The 17,338-nt window shown below is 39.2% G+C and overlaps 1 protein-coding gene across 4 annotated transcripts in view; it reads right to left on the bottom strand.

Annotated features, from left to right (window-relative positions):
• LOC132398677 (zinc finger C3H1 domain-containing protein) overlaps positions 1–17,338 on the bottom strand; it is a 65,274-nt gene that overhangs the window by 28,629 nt on the left and 19,307 nt on the right. For all 4 annotated transcript variants that reach the window (XR_009513769.1, XM_059978433.1, XM_059978434.1 and 1 more), the window contains 10 exons: positions 16,756–16,844; positions 16,175–16,387; positions 15,372–15,539; positions 14,141–14,278; positions 10,669–10,787; positions 10,118–10,264; positions 7,306–7,480; positions 6,007–6,129; positions 3,835–4,389; positions 1,094–1,200 (listed from right to left, as the gene is read on the bottom strand). Coding sequence is in view for 3 of the 4 variants with exons in the window: in XM_059978433.1 (XP_059834416.1) it covers positions 1,094–1,200; positions 3,835–4,389; positions 6,007–6,129; positions 7,306–7,480; positions 10,118–10,264; positions 10,669–10,787; positions 14,141–14,278; positions 15,372–15,539; positions 16,175–16,387; positions 16,756–16,844 (1,834 nt within the window). In the remaining variant the exon portion in view is untranslated. The remainder of the gene's footprint in view (positions 1–1,093; positions 1,201–3,834; positions 4,390–6,006; positions 6,130–7,305; positions 7,481–10,117; positions 10,265–10,668; positions 10,788–14,140; positions 14,279–15,371; positions 15,540–16,174; positions 16,388–16,755; positions 16,845–17,338) is intronic.

Below are 17,338 nucleotides of genomic sequence, written 5' to 3'. Positions count from 1 at the left end.
CAGAAATTGATTCACAAATACATGCTATTACTTCACTTTTCAGCATCTTGTCGTAGTCTAATTTGTTATAATGCTCTTGGTCCCAGAGTCTATGCAACCAGAGGTATGGACACACCATAGTTTAAAAAAAGACATCTCAGGTTGCACACTGCTGCCTGGCAGGAAATTCTTGCCCTCTTCTACCACTCTAAACAAAACTGTTTTCAGTCCCCTGTGAGTCCAACTGGAGCAAAGTACCAATTTGTAAAGGCAGGTAACAAGGGTCAGCACTATTAAGCAGAGCAGTCACTCAGCAAAGAGCTTTACAAGCCCAACTGACAGTCACACAGCTCATCCTAGTCTGTTCTATGCCAGTCCTTACAGGCAGTCATTTTTCATTGCCCTGGTGGCTCAATTCACACTGAGATGTGGAAATGAGAACTCTAACTGTTTCATCACTGCAAGAAGCAGTTAGGGAGGTCATCTTCAACATGTATTGCCAAAAGAGTCCCTTTTAGTGCAGATTATATTAACACTTATTTCAGGAAAAGCAAAGTATTCAGGTAAAATTGTGCACTGCTTGTCTTTTGCATTGACGAATGTTTCCTGGGAAGAAAGTCCTGCCCTCCTCTACCACTACCAGCAATGAATCCAAATTTTAAATCTTCATGACTCCATCTGTAAAGGCTGCTGACAAGGGTTGATGGAGTTATTAGTTAATTTGGCAAAAAAATTGACAAATTTAATCAGCAACCCCTAAATGGTTATCTGCCCTTAGCAAAGTTACTGTCACTTCAAGCTGAGATACAACCGAATTCTATGCACACCTTAGGAACTCAACGAATAGATAACCCATTGTTTCATTAACCTTTTAATTCACAACTGACAACGTTACCGAATAAAGCAAAGCCAAAAAAAATCCATGTACTTGCAGTTGTGTTAGAAGAGTTGAAGCAATTGATTTGTGTGTACTAAGTTAAATACCAAATTTTGGTATGAATTACATTTATATCCTCTTCCAGTATAAATTTCAAGTCAAAGGTTCTATCAAGATTGTTTACATAAGATAAAATTACAAAGAAACCACAACTTTCTTCTAATAAGAATTTTATACCTGTAAGATCTGAAGACCAAAAGAGGGCTACTGTATGTTCCAAATGGCGCTGGTTTCAAATCAACTTGTCTTGACTGTAACACTGCATCCAAATTCACAGGAATCTCCTGCAAAAGATGTTTTTTTTAAAAAACAAAGAACATTCAATAGTTTTTTCATGTGCGCTCAGGAGATTTACAAGTAACTTGAGCAGGAAGCAAATGAGCTAATGAATACTAAAAATTAGAGGTTGAAGATAAAATTATAACATTTTCTACAGAACTACACTTCCACGGCCCTTCAGGACTGTATGTTTAGTCAAATGTGCAATCCCAATCTGAAAGATCACATGCAAAATTGTACTGGGAAAGCATCAAAGTTATCATATATCCACATAATGCAAGTTGCCTACATTCTTGACAAGGTTTGGGCACTGAAACATAGAAAATAGGTGCAGGAGTAGGCCATTTGGCCCTTTGAGCCTGCACCACCATTCAGTATGATCATGGCCGATCATCCAACTCAGAACCCTGTACCTGCTTTCTCTCTATACCCCCGATCCCTTTAGCCACAAGGGCCATATCTAACTTCCTCTTAAATATAGCCAATGAACTGGCCTCAACTGTTTCCTGTGGCAGAGAATTCCACAGATTCACCACTCTCTGTGTGAAGAGGTTTTTCCTCATCTTAGTCCTAAAAGGCTTTCCCTTTATCCTTAAACTGTGACCCCTCGTTCTGGACTTCCCCAACATCGGAAACAATCTTCCTGCATCTAGCCTGTCCAAACCCTTTAGAATTTTATACGTTTCAATCAGATCCCACCTCAATCTTCTAAATTCCAGTCAGTATAAGCCTAGTCGATCCAGTCTTTCTTCACATGAAAGTCCTGCCATCGCAGGAATCAATCTGGTGAACCTTCTCTGTACTCCCTCTATGGCAAGAATGTCTTTCCTCAGATTAGGGGACCAAAACTGCACACAATATTCTAGGTGTGGTCTCACCTAGGCCTTGTACAACTGCAGTAGAACCTCCCTGCTCCTGTACTCAAATACTTTTGCTATGAATGCCAATATACCATTTGCCTTTTTCACCTCCTGCTGTACCTGCATGCCCACCTTCAATGACTGGTGTACAATGACACCCAGGTCTCATTTGTTATGAATGTATCACAGCTCTGAGGAGCCGAAGGGTGTGGGGTAGCCCCCTCCTTTGTGAGAATCGCAAGATCACTATTGATTTGGGTCAGGAGACCCAGGAAATGAGAGAGAGAGAGACGTGCACAATGTCTTGTTCCCCTCCCCCCCCCCCCCCGGCGATATAAAGCTACGGGAAACGGCCATTGTCTCTTGGAGACGGACTTGTGTATTACAATACTGTGCTACGTGGAAGCCCTCAGGCAAAGTGGGCTGGTTGAGGGAGGGATTGCCTCACCCCAACCTGATTGACATCTGAGACCCTGTGAGTCAGGATAAAAGAGGGTCTGTGGGAACAGCCCCCTCAGACACACCAGAAGAAACGCTAGCGATCCCGTAATAGCGGAAGCCGATGGGAGGAGGCCACGTGCGTTCGGTTCCATTTGCCCCGGAACCGCTGGCTTTTACCATGGAAGAACGGCTTTTATCTAACAACGGGGAAACCAACTCCCAAAGACTCTCGAAGGATTGGCATCATAAAAGGACTGGGCAAGTTTAGGAACACAGAGGTAATAATCTCTGCTAATATTGCTACAATAGAAAATGGATTTAAAAAAAAACTGATGCTCCACTGCAGAAGCTGAACAGCATTGCACTGGGTACCATTCAGATAAGTGATTTCTGTTTGCTCCTGCAACAAAATGGCACAGCATTTTTTCAGATTAGAGCAAGCACAATATCTACAGCAGCAGAAAAAAAGCACATGTTGTGCAGTTTATAGGACCTTCCAGCAGACATCATCAACATGTAAACACAAAGTGCACTGCAGATGCTGTGGTCAAATCAAGACGTTCAGAAATGCTTGATGAACTCAGCAGGTCTGGCAGCATCCGCTGAAAGGAGCAGTCAACGTTTCAGATCGAAACCTTACAAAGGGTTTCAACCCGAAACGTCGACTGGTCTTTGCAACGGATGCTGCCCTACCTGCTGAGTTCATCCAGCTTTTTTGCATGTCTTGATCATCATCATGTGCTTCATTGTATTGACGTGGATGATCACGATCTTTCCATGACCGTGATTCTTCTTGGCAAATATTTCTACAGAAGTGGTTTGCCATCGTCTTCTTCTGGGCAGTGTCTCTACAGGATGGGTGACCCCAGCCATTAGCAATACCCTTCAGAGGTTGTCTGCCTGGCGTCAGTGGTCACATAACCAGGAATTGTGGCCTGCACCAGCTGCTCATATGACCATCCACCACCTGTTCCCATGGTTTCACATGACCTTGACTGGGGGGCTAAGCAGGTGCCACACCTTGCTCAAGGGTGATCTACAGGCTGGAGGAGGGAAAGAGCACCTTACACCTCTTTTAGTAGAGATGCATCTCTACACCTCCACACCAACTTACTGCAGGCAAATTGCTATAATTTGGGAAATAGAAGACAATGACCAAAATTTCAAAAATTTGTTGAATACCTTGAAACAAAAAAGTTGTGAAAAGTGCTGCATAAAAAGCAATTATTTTAAGACTAAATATTACCATTTTCTTCAAGTAAACTCATGCTTGCATTCAGCTTTAAGCCCACAGTTAGAGACATTGATTAAAATTATGGTCAATTCCTTTCTACTAACCTGACCACGCAAAGACTTCTCCTTTGAAAACATGCAACCTAATGTTTTCTGCAGCAATGTTTTAAAATCATCAGCCTCTCCATGAAGCTTTTTGAGATCATCGAGATTGAGACCAAGGAACAGTTCCGGCTCATCAAAGCTTTTCTTTGTTGGCTTAGTTAAAGTTTCTTTCCCTTGATTTACATCAGTATGTTTCAGATTTGGCTTAGTGAAAGAGTTTGACTCTCGAAATGACCTCCTTCGTTCCCTTAGAGATGGAGATTGCACTTCATCTTCCCCGTCGTTTTCTTCAGTATCAAGAACAAGTTTATCCTGCGTTAGGTCATGCATTGAAGGCTGTGATACCACAAATGTTTGTTGTTCTTCTATTCCAGGCAAGCTTTCAGGCTGTCCTGCATTCCTTAAAGCTTGCGCCTCTTTCAATTTTTGAATCTTTAACCGATATTCGTATTCTAGTTGCTGCAAGCGTTTTTTCTCCATTGCTATATACTCAGCAGATTGCTTCTTTAAAATTGCTGCATGTTTAGATGCGTCATCCAATCGTATATTATTAGACTGAAATAGGAAAAAAGAGTAATTTATCAATAACGTCTGTCTATATAATAAACTCAAAGCCTGTATTTTTAGCAAAGCAGTAAAAGAATGCTGGTGTTAAAAAGCAAAACCAAATGTCTTTCTAAATTATGTTAAATTAAAAAAGCTAAATTTCAAAGAACTCAACACATGCTTATTTGGATATACTGTGTTTGATTTTTATTACTTGGATAAACTTATCAAAAACACTAAACATATTTTACAAAGCAACACACACAAAATGATATAAGAACTCAGCAGGTCAGGCAGCACCAATGCAAAAGAGTAAACAGTTGACATTTTGGACTGAAACCCTTCTTCAGGACTAGAAAGGAAAAGCAAAACTCAGTAAGAAGGGGAGGGGAGGAAGTACAAGGTGGAAGGTGATAGGTGAAACCGGGAGAAGGGGAGGGGTGAAGTAAAGAGCTGGAAAGCTGATAGGTGAAAGATAAAGGGCTAGAAAAGGGGGAATCTGATAGAAGAGGACAGAAGGCCATGGAAGAAAGGGAAGGAGGAAGAACACCACAGGGAGGTAACGGACAGGTTAGGAGAGAATGTGACAGAGAGAAGCAGGAATGAAGAATGGTGAAAGGGGCATTTACCAGAAGGTTAAGCAATTAACAGTTTGGGGGCTACCCAGAGTTGCTCCTCCAACCCAAGTGTGGCCTCATCCTGGCAGCAGGGGAGTCTGTGGACTAACATGTCGGAATGAGAATGGGAAGTAGAATTGAAATGGGATCTTATCGGAAAATCCCGCTTTTAGAGTCAGTTGGAGGGAAGGTGCTTGGCGAAGCGGAGTCCTAATCTATGTCAGGTCTCACCAATGTAGAGTACGCCACACCAGGAACCCTGGATACAGTAGACTGTATCCCATAGATGGATACAACAGACTCACAGGCAAAGTGTTGCCTCACCTGGAAGGACTGCTTAAATGGTAGTGAGGGTGGTGATGGAGGGGGAGGTACTGCATTTGTTCCACATGCAAGGACAAATACTAGGAGGGAGAATAGTGGGAATGGAAGAATGGACAAGGGAGTGCGAAGGACTGAACCCTGCAGGAAGTGGAAAGTTGGGGGGGGGGGGGGGGTGGCGGGGCAGAGGAGGAGGGAAAGATGTGCTTGGTAGCAAGACCCTACTGGAGATGGTAGAAGTTACAGAGAATTATGTTCTGGATGCAGACACTAGTGGGATGGTAGGAGAGGACAAGAGGAACCCTATCTTTGGTATAGCAGAGGGAGGATGGGTTGAGGGCAGATGTGCACGAAATGGAACAGGCATGTAAAGGCAGCATTGAAGGTGGAAAAGGAGAGCTCCCTTCTTTGAAGGAGGACATTTCAGTTGTTATGGAATGAAAAGCCTCATCCTGAGAGAGATCTAGCAGGGATGGAGGAACGAGAAAAGGTACTGGCATTTTTACAAGTGACAGGGTGGGAAAAGGTCTAGTCCAGATAGCTGCGAGAATCAGTGGGTTTATAAAAGTTATCAGTAGATAGACCTGTCTCCAGAGACAGAGACTGAGAGATCAAGAAAGAGAGAAGTGTCAGAAATGGACCAAGTAAACTTATTTTACAACCTTGTATGAATTCTGTTTCAACTTACAATTGCATCTTGTTCACGTTTCCGTTTCCCTACTTGACTAGCAAGGGCTTTTGCTCGTGCAAATTCTTCATATTTGACTGAAAAATTTTTCTTAACTTGTATTCGATGTCTTACTTTATGAATCTAAAGAGGATAAAAGAAACTAGTTTTGACATTGTGGAAACCTGAAACTACTTAAATTGGAGCCCAATTCAAACTTGTCATATGGGTACAAAATTCTTCTAGGATTTGCTATTGAGACAAATGTGGTTCCAAAAAACTGCTACATAATCAAAGATATCAGAAAAATTATGTCTTAAAGTACTTCAATCTACCATTCATAAAGCTCCCATATGAGGACTGGAAAATTGCTGATGCTCCTTGGCTGTCTATCATTCTTTCCACTAAAAGATCAGTCCATTGTGTGTGCAGCATCTTTCACTGTATAAAACATTGCAGTTCAAATTAATATATTGTACACAAAGCACACCAGTAAAATTACAATTATCCAGCTCACTTCAGTCTTTGATGTTAGTATTTTTGTAATAAAAATGCTACATAGTATTACAATAAATTTCCAAAAACCCAATGAGAAGGGAGCATGGAAACGGAAGCTAAAGGAAGCCACAGGGTATAAAAATCAAAACCCAGGAACTGTGAAGGGAGAAAGACAAATATTACCTTGTGATACTAATGCCAAACTATTGGTCTCCAAATAGTCTGATAAGCAAGCTGATTGACTAGCTTTGTTGTGCCTCAAATGCACTGTCATCCCCATTATAGGATTGAAAGATTTCTTGTTAGCCTTGTTATAGTTATAGAAAAATACAGCACAGAAACAGGCCCTTCGGCCCATCCAGCCAAACCATTTAAACTACCTACTCTCATTGACCTGCACCGGGACCATAGCTCCATACCCCTATCCATGCACTTATTCAAACTTTGCTCAAACTTTGCTTAAACATTGAAATAAAGTCCACATGCATCACTTGTGCTGGCAGCTCATTCCACATTCTCATGACTCTCGGAGTTGAGGTTTCTCTACACAATAAAGGAATGGCAAGATAATTGGAACACAGTAGGTCAACATTTGATCCCCTCGTACATTTTACAGCACATGAATTAAGAGAAAACCTGACTGATTTTCTATCCTTTTCCACAGAAACAAATTGTTCCAGATTGAGTGTTGACCCAGTTGAGAATGTGTGCTTTTTATTTTAAATGGATCATTTCAGCTTCCAAATAAACCTGAAATATAATTGACATAGCTATATTAATATAAGCATGGCACAAGTAATCAAAACAATATCTTCAGCCTACCTGTTCTTGAAGCTTTTTAAGAAGCATTCTATTGGCATTGACAATCTTCTCAGCTGCCTGTAACTGTTCTTTATGCTTCATATATTTGACTTCAGCTTGACGCAGTGCTTCCTTCTTTTTTGCTTCTTGCTGTAGTAAACTTGATAAGAGGGATTCGTCTTTTGTAAGCAGGAGACTAAAACAAAGTATCAGGACAAATTGTTATTTTTCTCTGTCAAAGTGAATAAAAATGAAAATTGCATGCATATTCAAATGCAAATTTTAAGTGTGATACATTTGAATTATGCCATAAAACCAAAATTTCAGTCAAATCTGTCAAAAGAATCTCAGAGTTGTAAGTGATGACATGCAAGTACTCTGATAGAAAATTTTACTCTGAACTTTAATGGGCCAATATTTACTTTTAAATACAAGCCAAGCCAACCCAATTGACCTACAATTTCTAATTAGAATTTAATAGCAAATAATATATTTATTGAAAATAAATTGCAGATGCTGGAAATCTAAAACAAAAACTGAAAATATTCAGGAGGTCAGAGTACATCTGTGGGAAATTCAGATTGCACTTCATGTTGAGGCTAGCTGTTAGGGTCTACTACGGATATTGTGCCCTCACTGCACATGTGATACGCAAGCCAGACTAATACAATATGGAGAGCAAGCTGTTGGCATGACAGCAATATGCAGCAGGCATGAGCAACATAGCTGATGAAACCAAAGGAATGGCAGAGACCAATACAGTTTGGTACCAGTGGCATCACAGGAGTTGCCAATCAATGTTGAAAATGCTGGCAATGCCTTAAGGTGATGAAGTTTTAAAGGTGTTGGGGAAGTAGGGAATGATTTTTTTCAGAACTTTGTACTTTGTCAGCATGACTTGTGTAATACCCGCGCCACGTGACTGCCTGATTGACAAAGATAGCTGACTTCTGCATACCTGTCAAACCACAAAGACTGCTTCCTTCTGTTTGCACATGTTCTGTAATGATTAACAACTCTTTGTATGGTATAAAGGCCAATGCTGTACTAAGTTAGAGGTCCGATATGAGCCCCTAGAAGGAGAGGAACTCTGTTCCTCTGTTGTGCGGCTCCGCACCTCTCGCCGGCTGAGCTTGAGAAAATAAACTGAAGCCAAGGATAAAATGATAAATTGTTTACTGTATGGTTATTGGTCTGGCAAATTTAAATTTACACAGGACTCTAGCCCAAATGCCAGTAGGTAAGAGTGGGCTCCCTCACCTCAGCCCCTCAACACAGGTGGCCCTCTGGGCTATGTACTAAGCCCCCTTCCTTTACTCTCTGTATACCCAGGACTGTGTTGCCATCCTCAACTCCAGTCTGCTAATTAAGCTTGTTGACAACACCACACTGATTTGCCTAATCTCAAATAACAATGAGGCAACCTACAGAGAAGTCATCCTCACCCTGACAGAATGATGTCAAGAAAACAAAGGAGCTGGTGGTGAACTAAAGGAGGAATGGAAACAGGCTACCACCTATTGACATCAATGGATGTGCGGTTGAGAGGGTGATCAGCTTTAAGTTCCTCGGCATGCACATCACTGAGGATCTAACATGGTCTGTAAAACAGTGCCTCTTTCACCTCAGATGGTTGAAGTAGTTTGTGTGGGCCCCCAAATACTAAGAACTTTCTATAGGGGCACAAATGCAAGCATCCTGAATGGCTGCATCACTGCCTGGTATGGGAACTGTACTTCCCACAATTGCAGGACTCTGCAGAGAGTGATGTGGACAGCCCAGCGCAGATATGAACTTCCCACTATTCAGGACATTTATAAAGACAGGCGTGTAAAAAGGGCACGAGTCACCCCCAACACAAACGGTTCCAGCTGTTACCATCTGGGAAATGGTACCACAGCACAAAAGCCAGGACCAGCAGGTTCTGTGACAGGCCATCAGACTGCTTAACTCATGCTGACACAATATGTTATATTGACTCCCCTGTTGTACATACTATTTATTACAAATTACTATAAATTGTTAATTTAGAGATGTGATGTAAAGAGTTTTACTCCTGACGCATATGAAGGAATTAAGGAATAATAAAGTCAATTCAATTCAGTTTTTCCTTGGTGTTTACTCCTGAATCCTTTCCCATGAGTTGGTATAGTAGCAAGGCAGCGGAGGTTTGAGATCAGTTTTCCTTCTCCTGACAAGCTGCCAACTACAGCTGAACCTCATTTGCCTGAGGTGACTGGTTTTAAGGTGTCAGTAACCTGCCTTCGACATTTTTGCTGTCAGTAGAAATGGTTCCAGTGGGCTTAGTAGCTAAGCCACACATGAAGGCCAGAGCTGGACTTGGTTGTCAGAGGCTATTTGAGATGCATGCCACTGGGAACATTTATTAGCTAATGAGAACTTAACCTCACTACCTCCTTCAGCTATGACAACCTTAAGGAACCACCCTTCATCAGACCAGGGCTATTCACTATGTTTAGTTGATTGGTAACAACACCAACTCTGCTGTGAACTCATGCTACTGTATAAAGATGTACAGAAAATCTCATTGGCTATTTTATGGCTGTGAAGGAATGCATTGCTGTCAGGCAATATGACGTTTTGGATCTGATGTTCCAACTTGGATTCCAGATCGGTATTCAAGTAAATAAAGGATTCTGTGGTACTAGAAGTGAAATCAGGGAGTTATCAAGGCAACAAGACAATTTTATCTTTTCAACATCATTTGTTTTTAACACTTTTCTCAGTGCAACCTAAAGATTCTACTACTAATGCAAGTTTGTTCTTCAATATTTACATTCAGAAAAAAAAATCAAGCACAACCAAAACTTACTTGTGTCTTCTTAGTCGCTCTTCAACTTCTGACAATTGTTTAACAACTATCGCTCTCTTGCCAGCAGCATTTACTTCAGCATCAGAGTGAACTGGTGATGGACCACCCTTTGATAAATCTGATTTCAACACTCGCTGTTTGTCACGACTTGATAAAACCAAGAGAGGGGGTAAAAAAAATGGTGCAATGCCTTTAAGCAACAAATTATTCATATTCATCTGAATAACAAGAGACACTGATCTAAACTAATGTTTGGTGGCAAATATCAGTGAAAAAGGCTAGTATTACATAGTGTGAAGACATTCAACAGTAATTATTATGCTGTCTAGCTTTAAATTCCAAAATGAGGTAAAACTGCTGTTCCAAATTGACAATCTCAAAGAAAAAATTTAATTTCTGCACAATGAGTTTTGAACAATTTCATAAGTACATGCTGGAAAGTGACTATGTTCAAATGGCAAACGATTGTTTAGTTAATAGCCCAAAGCAATTGCTTCTGTCTGTTCAACAATACAAAGAAATGAAAAATAAATCTATACTGAACATTTTACCTGACATTTTCTTCCTTCAATGGTCTATTTTCTTTCTTGCCTCCTTCCAAAAATCCACTTTTAGTTCCTGCAGGATCATTTTCTTTCTCTGCTTTTAGCCTTGGTTTAGGTTTTGATGCCTTTATGAAAAGATCAAATTTTAAACAAATTGTGCATTTTATTAAAAAGAGGAAATATATTTAACTCTCCCAAGGAACCATCCAGATCCTTTTCAACCTTAGTTTCTTTCAACCCTAATATTTGAAATGGAGACATGCCACATCAGCTTGGGCCTCCATTCCCAATAGGAAGGTGCTGTTTAGTTCACAAAATCAACTAACAGACATCCACCATGAACAGCAACGATCCAAGCAAGCGTCCTCTAACACTCCACTAATAATACCATGTACACCAATAATTCTAAACAGAGTAATACAAATCTTGAAGAACTCAGCACATCAAGCAGCATTAAGGCGGCAAAGGATTTATAATTGATCAGGTCAACACAGTATCAAATAAGCCCTTGCAGATACTTCAAAACACAACGATTTACAAACATGAGAAAATCTGCAGATACTGGAAATCCAAAGCAACACCTTTTCCATAGCTGCTGCCTGACTTGCCGAGTTCCTTCAGTATTTTGTGTGTGCTGCAACCAGTTACAAAGTTTTTTTGTCTGCATGCTTTGTAACCTGCAGTTCCAATGGCTATATATAAAGTTTAATTTTAAACTATTAATATATTTCACTGAATAACAAATGGGTCTGGTTGGTTTAATATTTAAAAATCATTTACCAAGCCCAACTTTGAAAAAAATTTCAAACCTTGAGGACAAAATTGAAATAAGATAAACACAACTGGCTAAAGACAAAAATATTGTTGCTTTCACTTTGAAGAACAGACAATGACTCAGGGAATGGGATTTAGCCAGAGTCTAAACATAGGCTGGACATCTTCATTCTTCTGCATCAATTAATTTTCTTTCTACTATTTCCATAGGTTTTCTTGCAGTCAAAATTTATAAATGCTAAGTTATCTTACAATGACAAATAACATATGATATTCTATTTTGAAGATGGCTGAAACAATCCAGATTTCTGTATTTATATTCATTTGTAAAATACAGTCGCAAGACAAAGTTTGTGAACCCTTTGCAATTACCTGGTTTTCTGCATTTATTACTCATACAATATGGTCTGATCTTCATGCAAGTTACAATAATAGACAAACACAATGTGTTTAAACTAATAACACACAATTGTACTACTTCTCGTCAATACTGAATACACCATTTAAACAATCACAGTCTAGGCTCAAAAAAGTATGTAAACAGGTGTTCCAATCAACAAGATGAGATTGGAGGTGTGGGTTGTAGAAGTGGCATGCCCTATTTAAAAAAAATCAAAGTCAGGTTACTCAAGAAAGATCTGTTAACATGCATCATCCCCCGCTCAAAACATATTAGAGGACCTTAGAAGAAGAATTGTAGAGATGCATGAAGCTGGAAAAAGCTACAAGAGTACAAGAGGTGATTGGTAAGTTCGTGGCCTAAGGTAGAAGGAGTCAATTTTAGGAAAGCTAGCACATTTATTTTTCAACATAGTCCCCTCTTACATGTACACACTTAGTCCAGCAGTCGTGGAGCATACGGATCCCTTCTTTGTAGAAGTGGTCCACAGCAGGGGTGATTGATAAATTCATGGCATATAGTAGGTGATGAGTTACACAGCTCTCATTACATGCACCTGCAGTTCAACTCTTCGAGTGATTCTGCAGAAAGTTTGAAGTTAATAACTCATCAGGTGTAATTGGTAAGTTCGTGCCCCAAGGTAGAAGGAGATGAGTTATTAACTTCAAACCTTCTGCATTATCGCTCAGAGTTGAACTGCATGTGCATGTAACAAAAGCGTCTTGGACCTCCAGGTGGTTCACAGCAAGGGTGATTGACAAGTTATACAGCTCTCGTTACATGCACGTGTAATGAGACCTGCAGAAATCTCTGAAACTTGCTAAAGTCTCTATTTACACATCCACAATAAGAAAAACACTGAACAAGACTGGTGTTCATGGAAGGACACTGTGGAGGAAACCATTGCTCTCCAAAAAAAAAAATCGTTGCATGTCTCAAGTTTGCAAAAGACCACCTGAATGTCCATAACCCTTCTGGGACAAATGTCCTGTGGGCAGATGAGACAAAGGGTGAACTTCTTCACAGAAACGCACACCGCTATGTTTGGAGGAAAAAGGGCACTGCACATCAACACCAAAACCTCATCCCAACTACGAAGGATGATGGAAGGAGCATTTTAGTTTGGGGCTGTTTTGGTACCTCAAGGCTTGGAGAGCTTGCAAACATTGAGGAAACAATGAATTCAAAATTGCATCGGTATTTTACAGGAGAACGTCAGGGTAACAGTCCATCACCTGAAGCATAATAGAACTTGGATGACAGAACAAGACAATGATCTGAAACACCAGAATGAATCAACAGAACGGTTTAAAATGAAGAAACTGTGTTTTGGAATGGCCAAGTCAAAGTCCAGACTTTCATTCAATTGAGATGCTGTGGCATGACCTGAAGAGGGCTGTTCATGCAAGGTACCCCAAAAACAGTGATGAACTGAAACAGTTTTATATGGAGGAATGGTCTAAAATTCCTCCTCACTGTTATGCAAGTCTGATCAGCAGCTATAGGAAGTGTTTGGTGGAGGATATTGCTGCTAAAGGAGGTTCTACCAGTTTTTAAATTATAAGGGCTCATGTACTTTTTCCTGCCTGAACTGTGAATAATCGAACAAATATGTTCAATAAAGACATGACAAATACAATTCATTGTATGCTAGTTTAGACAGATTATGTTGATTTTTGTGACTTAGATGAAGATCAGATCACATTTTATGAGTAATTATTGCAGAAAAGCCAGCAATTGCAAATGGTTCACAAACTTTCTTCCAACTGTAGATACATCACTCTGGATCAAACATACTCAAACATGAATGAAAAAAAATCAATGATCAACTCAATTCTTGCTTAGAGTGGTCCAAGATTTCAACCTTTTTCATTTCTGAATTATATTTACAGTTCTAATTTAAATGTCCTGTTGCAATTTCAGCTCACAAAGCCTGTTTGCAAAGTGTTCAATACAGCTTAAATTTTGTAAGCCTACAGTCCAAACTACAGTGTAGGAGGAATCTAGCATGATTTGAAATATAATTTCCTAAAAGGGAATTAATCCAACTTGTATGTGCTCTATTCTGAGCAGGATCTGGGTTTGAGTAGAAACTATAAGGAATTCTTTGTTGCCTGTCAACCAAAGTTAGTCATTATTATTTAATATTTGTAGGACTTTACTATAATCAATTTGGCTGTAATGTTCATTAAGTTACAATGTTCACCATACTTCTAGAGTGGTTATAATACATGTCACAAGATCTGGGAAACAACAATTTTAAAAATTTATGCTATTACAGCTATTGTGTTATGTTTTCCATACCTCTGCAGTTCTTCTGGCTTCTCGTATCATGGACTCTAATCCTCCAAAGACACCCATACTTAGACTGGGCTGCTCATTATCTGAGTCACTATCATCAGAGTCGTCCAGTCTCACAACTACTGATTTGTGTCTTGGAATCTAGAAGGAACAGGTTACAGACATGTATCAAATGTCATAGTCCCTCAAACCTTTGAATTGTGCTCTCCCTTTGCAAACCATTCTACGGATGCACATTTAGATCATGCAACATTGAGTTTGAAAATCCATAGAGTATACTAGTTTGCAACTTTTATATTCAGTTTATTAAAAACATGAGGCTTACTATTGTGGTGTGTAGCTGAAGAAAATAATACCAATGCATTCAAGTAGAAAGAATAAAGTGTCATATTATGAAACAGATGGAGACGGAGTAGAAAAGCCTCAAGGAGACGCATGCCACCATAAACAGGATGTACCAGATGTCCCTATTCTGTGCATAATTCTATGTTGTTTCCTGCTTACAAAGGTACTGAAGGTAACAGTATATATATATACCCATATGTTGACAAGTACCCACAGGATGGACTTTCAAGTGAAAATATGAAAACCATTACACAAAAATCTACAGCTAAAAAATCACAAAGATCTATTCTAAAACAACCTGCACAAACTGGGTTATTTTGTTTTTAAATCCTTTGGAATTTTCAATGCACCATCTGATAACACTCCCTTATATTCATGTGACTGAGGGTTTGAATCCATTGGTATTTTGCTAAAGGACAGTATGATTTCTGTGTAGGTTTTTTTAAAAAAGATAAAGTGGCTATTTTCTAAACTTCCAGAAACACTAAGTTATCTTTCATATTAATAAGACATTTCAAGCAATAAATCAAAATGTTTAACACATTATACATTTACAAGTGTACAATAATAAAAATCATTTACTTTAGGCAATTTCTAAATGATTTTACTGTTTAAATGTAAGTATGAATAATCTAATATAGATTTACCACCCTATTATCTAGATTTTCTGGATCGTGCAATTAAGTGGCAAGATATCAATTGACTAAGATGTAGCTAAGCTTCAGTAAGTTCTACCAATTTTGAAAAAACCTTCCTGGTGGAAAAGTCTGCTAATTCTTCATAATGACCTCACTTCAGTGTTACAGCAATTCATTTTGAACCACAAAGAAAATATACAAAGTATATCTGAAATGAAAATCCATTCTATTGCACAAATTGTCATACTAACCACAATCAGCTGCCGATTTGCTGCAGGCCCTCTCACAAATTTTGTGCTTTGTGGGCGTGGCTGTAATGTAGAATTCACACTGGCATTTATGAAGTTATTTTTTGATGGAGATTGTGAATTCTCAGTAGGAAGAGGTGGCAAAGACAGATCACCATCATCACTTGAATCCTGTTTAAGAAAATCGAGAACAAAACTTAACCACATGTATTGAAAATCTGATTCTGTTACACTTCTAACAATGTTCACCCTACAATCTTGAATTTCTATGCTCAATCACTCAAATGTAGGAAAACAGACAAATGTGAAATCTAAATGAATGAATCAGATTTTATGTTAAAATAAGGAACTATGAAAAAATGTCAAATGACAGGCAGTGTTCCATTTAAAAAGGCTAGTTCTTTGCTTCACTTCTGCTGAGCATGGACTTCTTTGGGGCATACTTTAATAAATACTACACAAATGTATTGGTCAACCTTCACTATTCAATCATGGGTTGCAACAGACAAATCCCTGAAAACTAATGAAGCCCAGCCAAATCTTTTCTATTAGGAATGCATTAACAAAAAAAAACCCAAACAAACCAGGAAACACATAAAATTCAGGTGTTCCAAAAAAATCAACCAGATTCAAACATGGCAAAATCTGAATTTGAGTACTTGTTGCAGGATATGATAAACTTGCAACCTGAACTTCACCTTCTGAGTAAATAAAATTGAAAACAACCACCCCACCTAAACTTCCTGGCTTATTAAAGGATGCCCTCTACTGGCTAAAATATATCAATTCATATCTGTTTCAAATACCTCTGGCTTCAAAGCACGTCGGTTTGCGATTGATTTTAACAATTCTTCTCGAAGAAGCATTTCTTCTTCCTCTTCCTCATCAGCAAATGGTGGCTTAGGTGGTTGCTCAGGCTCCTCGGGTGGAAGCGGTGGTGGCAGTGGAGGTTGGGGCAGTTCCAAGGGACAAGGCAAGTAATTCTCCAAATAATTTGGAATGAAAGACTCTCCCATATTCTGAATGACAAAATATTTGCAAATTATTTATGCATTGTCAGGGTTTAGGATTTATACATTTCCAATTCTACCTATTTAAGGAAAGAGGCTGAAATGGTTTAGTTGGAGTTTATGTAAATCAAAGGTCACAACTGCAATTAATATTTCATCTTTTTAAAGCATTAATTGTTGCAAGATTAATTGCAATTTCACAACCGTCAATGAAAGTTAACCAACTTTTTCTGTGTGGCAAAATAATTTATGAAAGTAACTGTATTGCATATGCTTTTGAAAGTTGACTTCGTGGACAAAAGACACTGGAGTACAGCATAATACAGCATAATATCACTAATACTTCACGTCATGGTCAATAAAAGGCTGACACTGACCTGATGTACAAACACTGGCACTGGTGGCGCTGGAGGAAAATACCCTGTGTGGTAATCCACTGAACATGGAAGTGGCACTGGAGAAGATACTGTCAGAAAAGGCAAATAAATCATTTAAGGTGAGAAACCCATGTGGCAATGCATTAACTCATAACAGTTCTGTATTTTGTTTATTTCAGTATCCATAAATTCCAAAACTATTCAAGAATGCTACTTTTCCTCTTCTCAACTGCCTAACATCTCCCCCTGATGCCCTTCCTCCCATAGTCTACACTCGTTTCCCATCAGATACCTTCATCTCTAACCATTTCCTTTACCTAGCCACCTGGCACTTTCTAGCCATCATTCTTCCCTTCCCCAATTTTGTTTTATTCTGTTGCCTTCCCCTTTCCATTCCAGTCCCAACGAAGGGTCTTGGCCTGAAACGTCAACTGTTTGTTTCCATAGATGCTGCCTGACTTGCAGAGTTCCTCCAACATTTAGCATGTTGCAATAAACTGCTTGATTAGCATGAGTTCTTAATTCAATGCTATCAGTACAGAACACGAAGTTAATTTATTGATAAGATCCTATAAGAAAGCTT

The sequence above is a fragment of the Hypanus sabinus genome, chromosome 8, assembly GCF_030144855.1.
Source record: "Hypanus sabinus isolate sHypSab1 chromosome 8, sHypSab1.hap1, whole genome shotgun sequence".
Classification (NCBI taxonomy): domain Eukaryota; kingdom Metazoa; phylum Chordata; class Chondrichthyes; order Myliobatiformes; family Dasyatidae; genus Hypanus; species Hypanus sabinus.
Note: the sequence above shows the minus strand (reverse complement) of the source record. Positions and strands in the feature narration are given on the sequence as shown.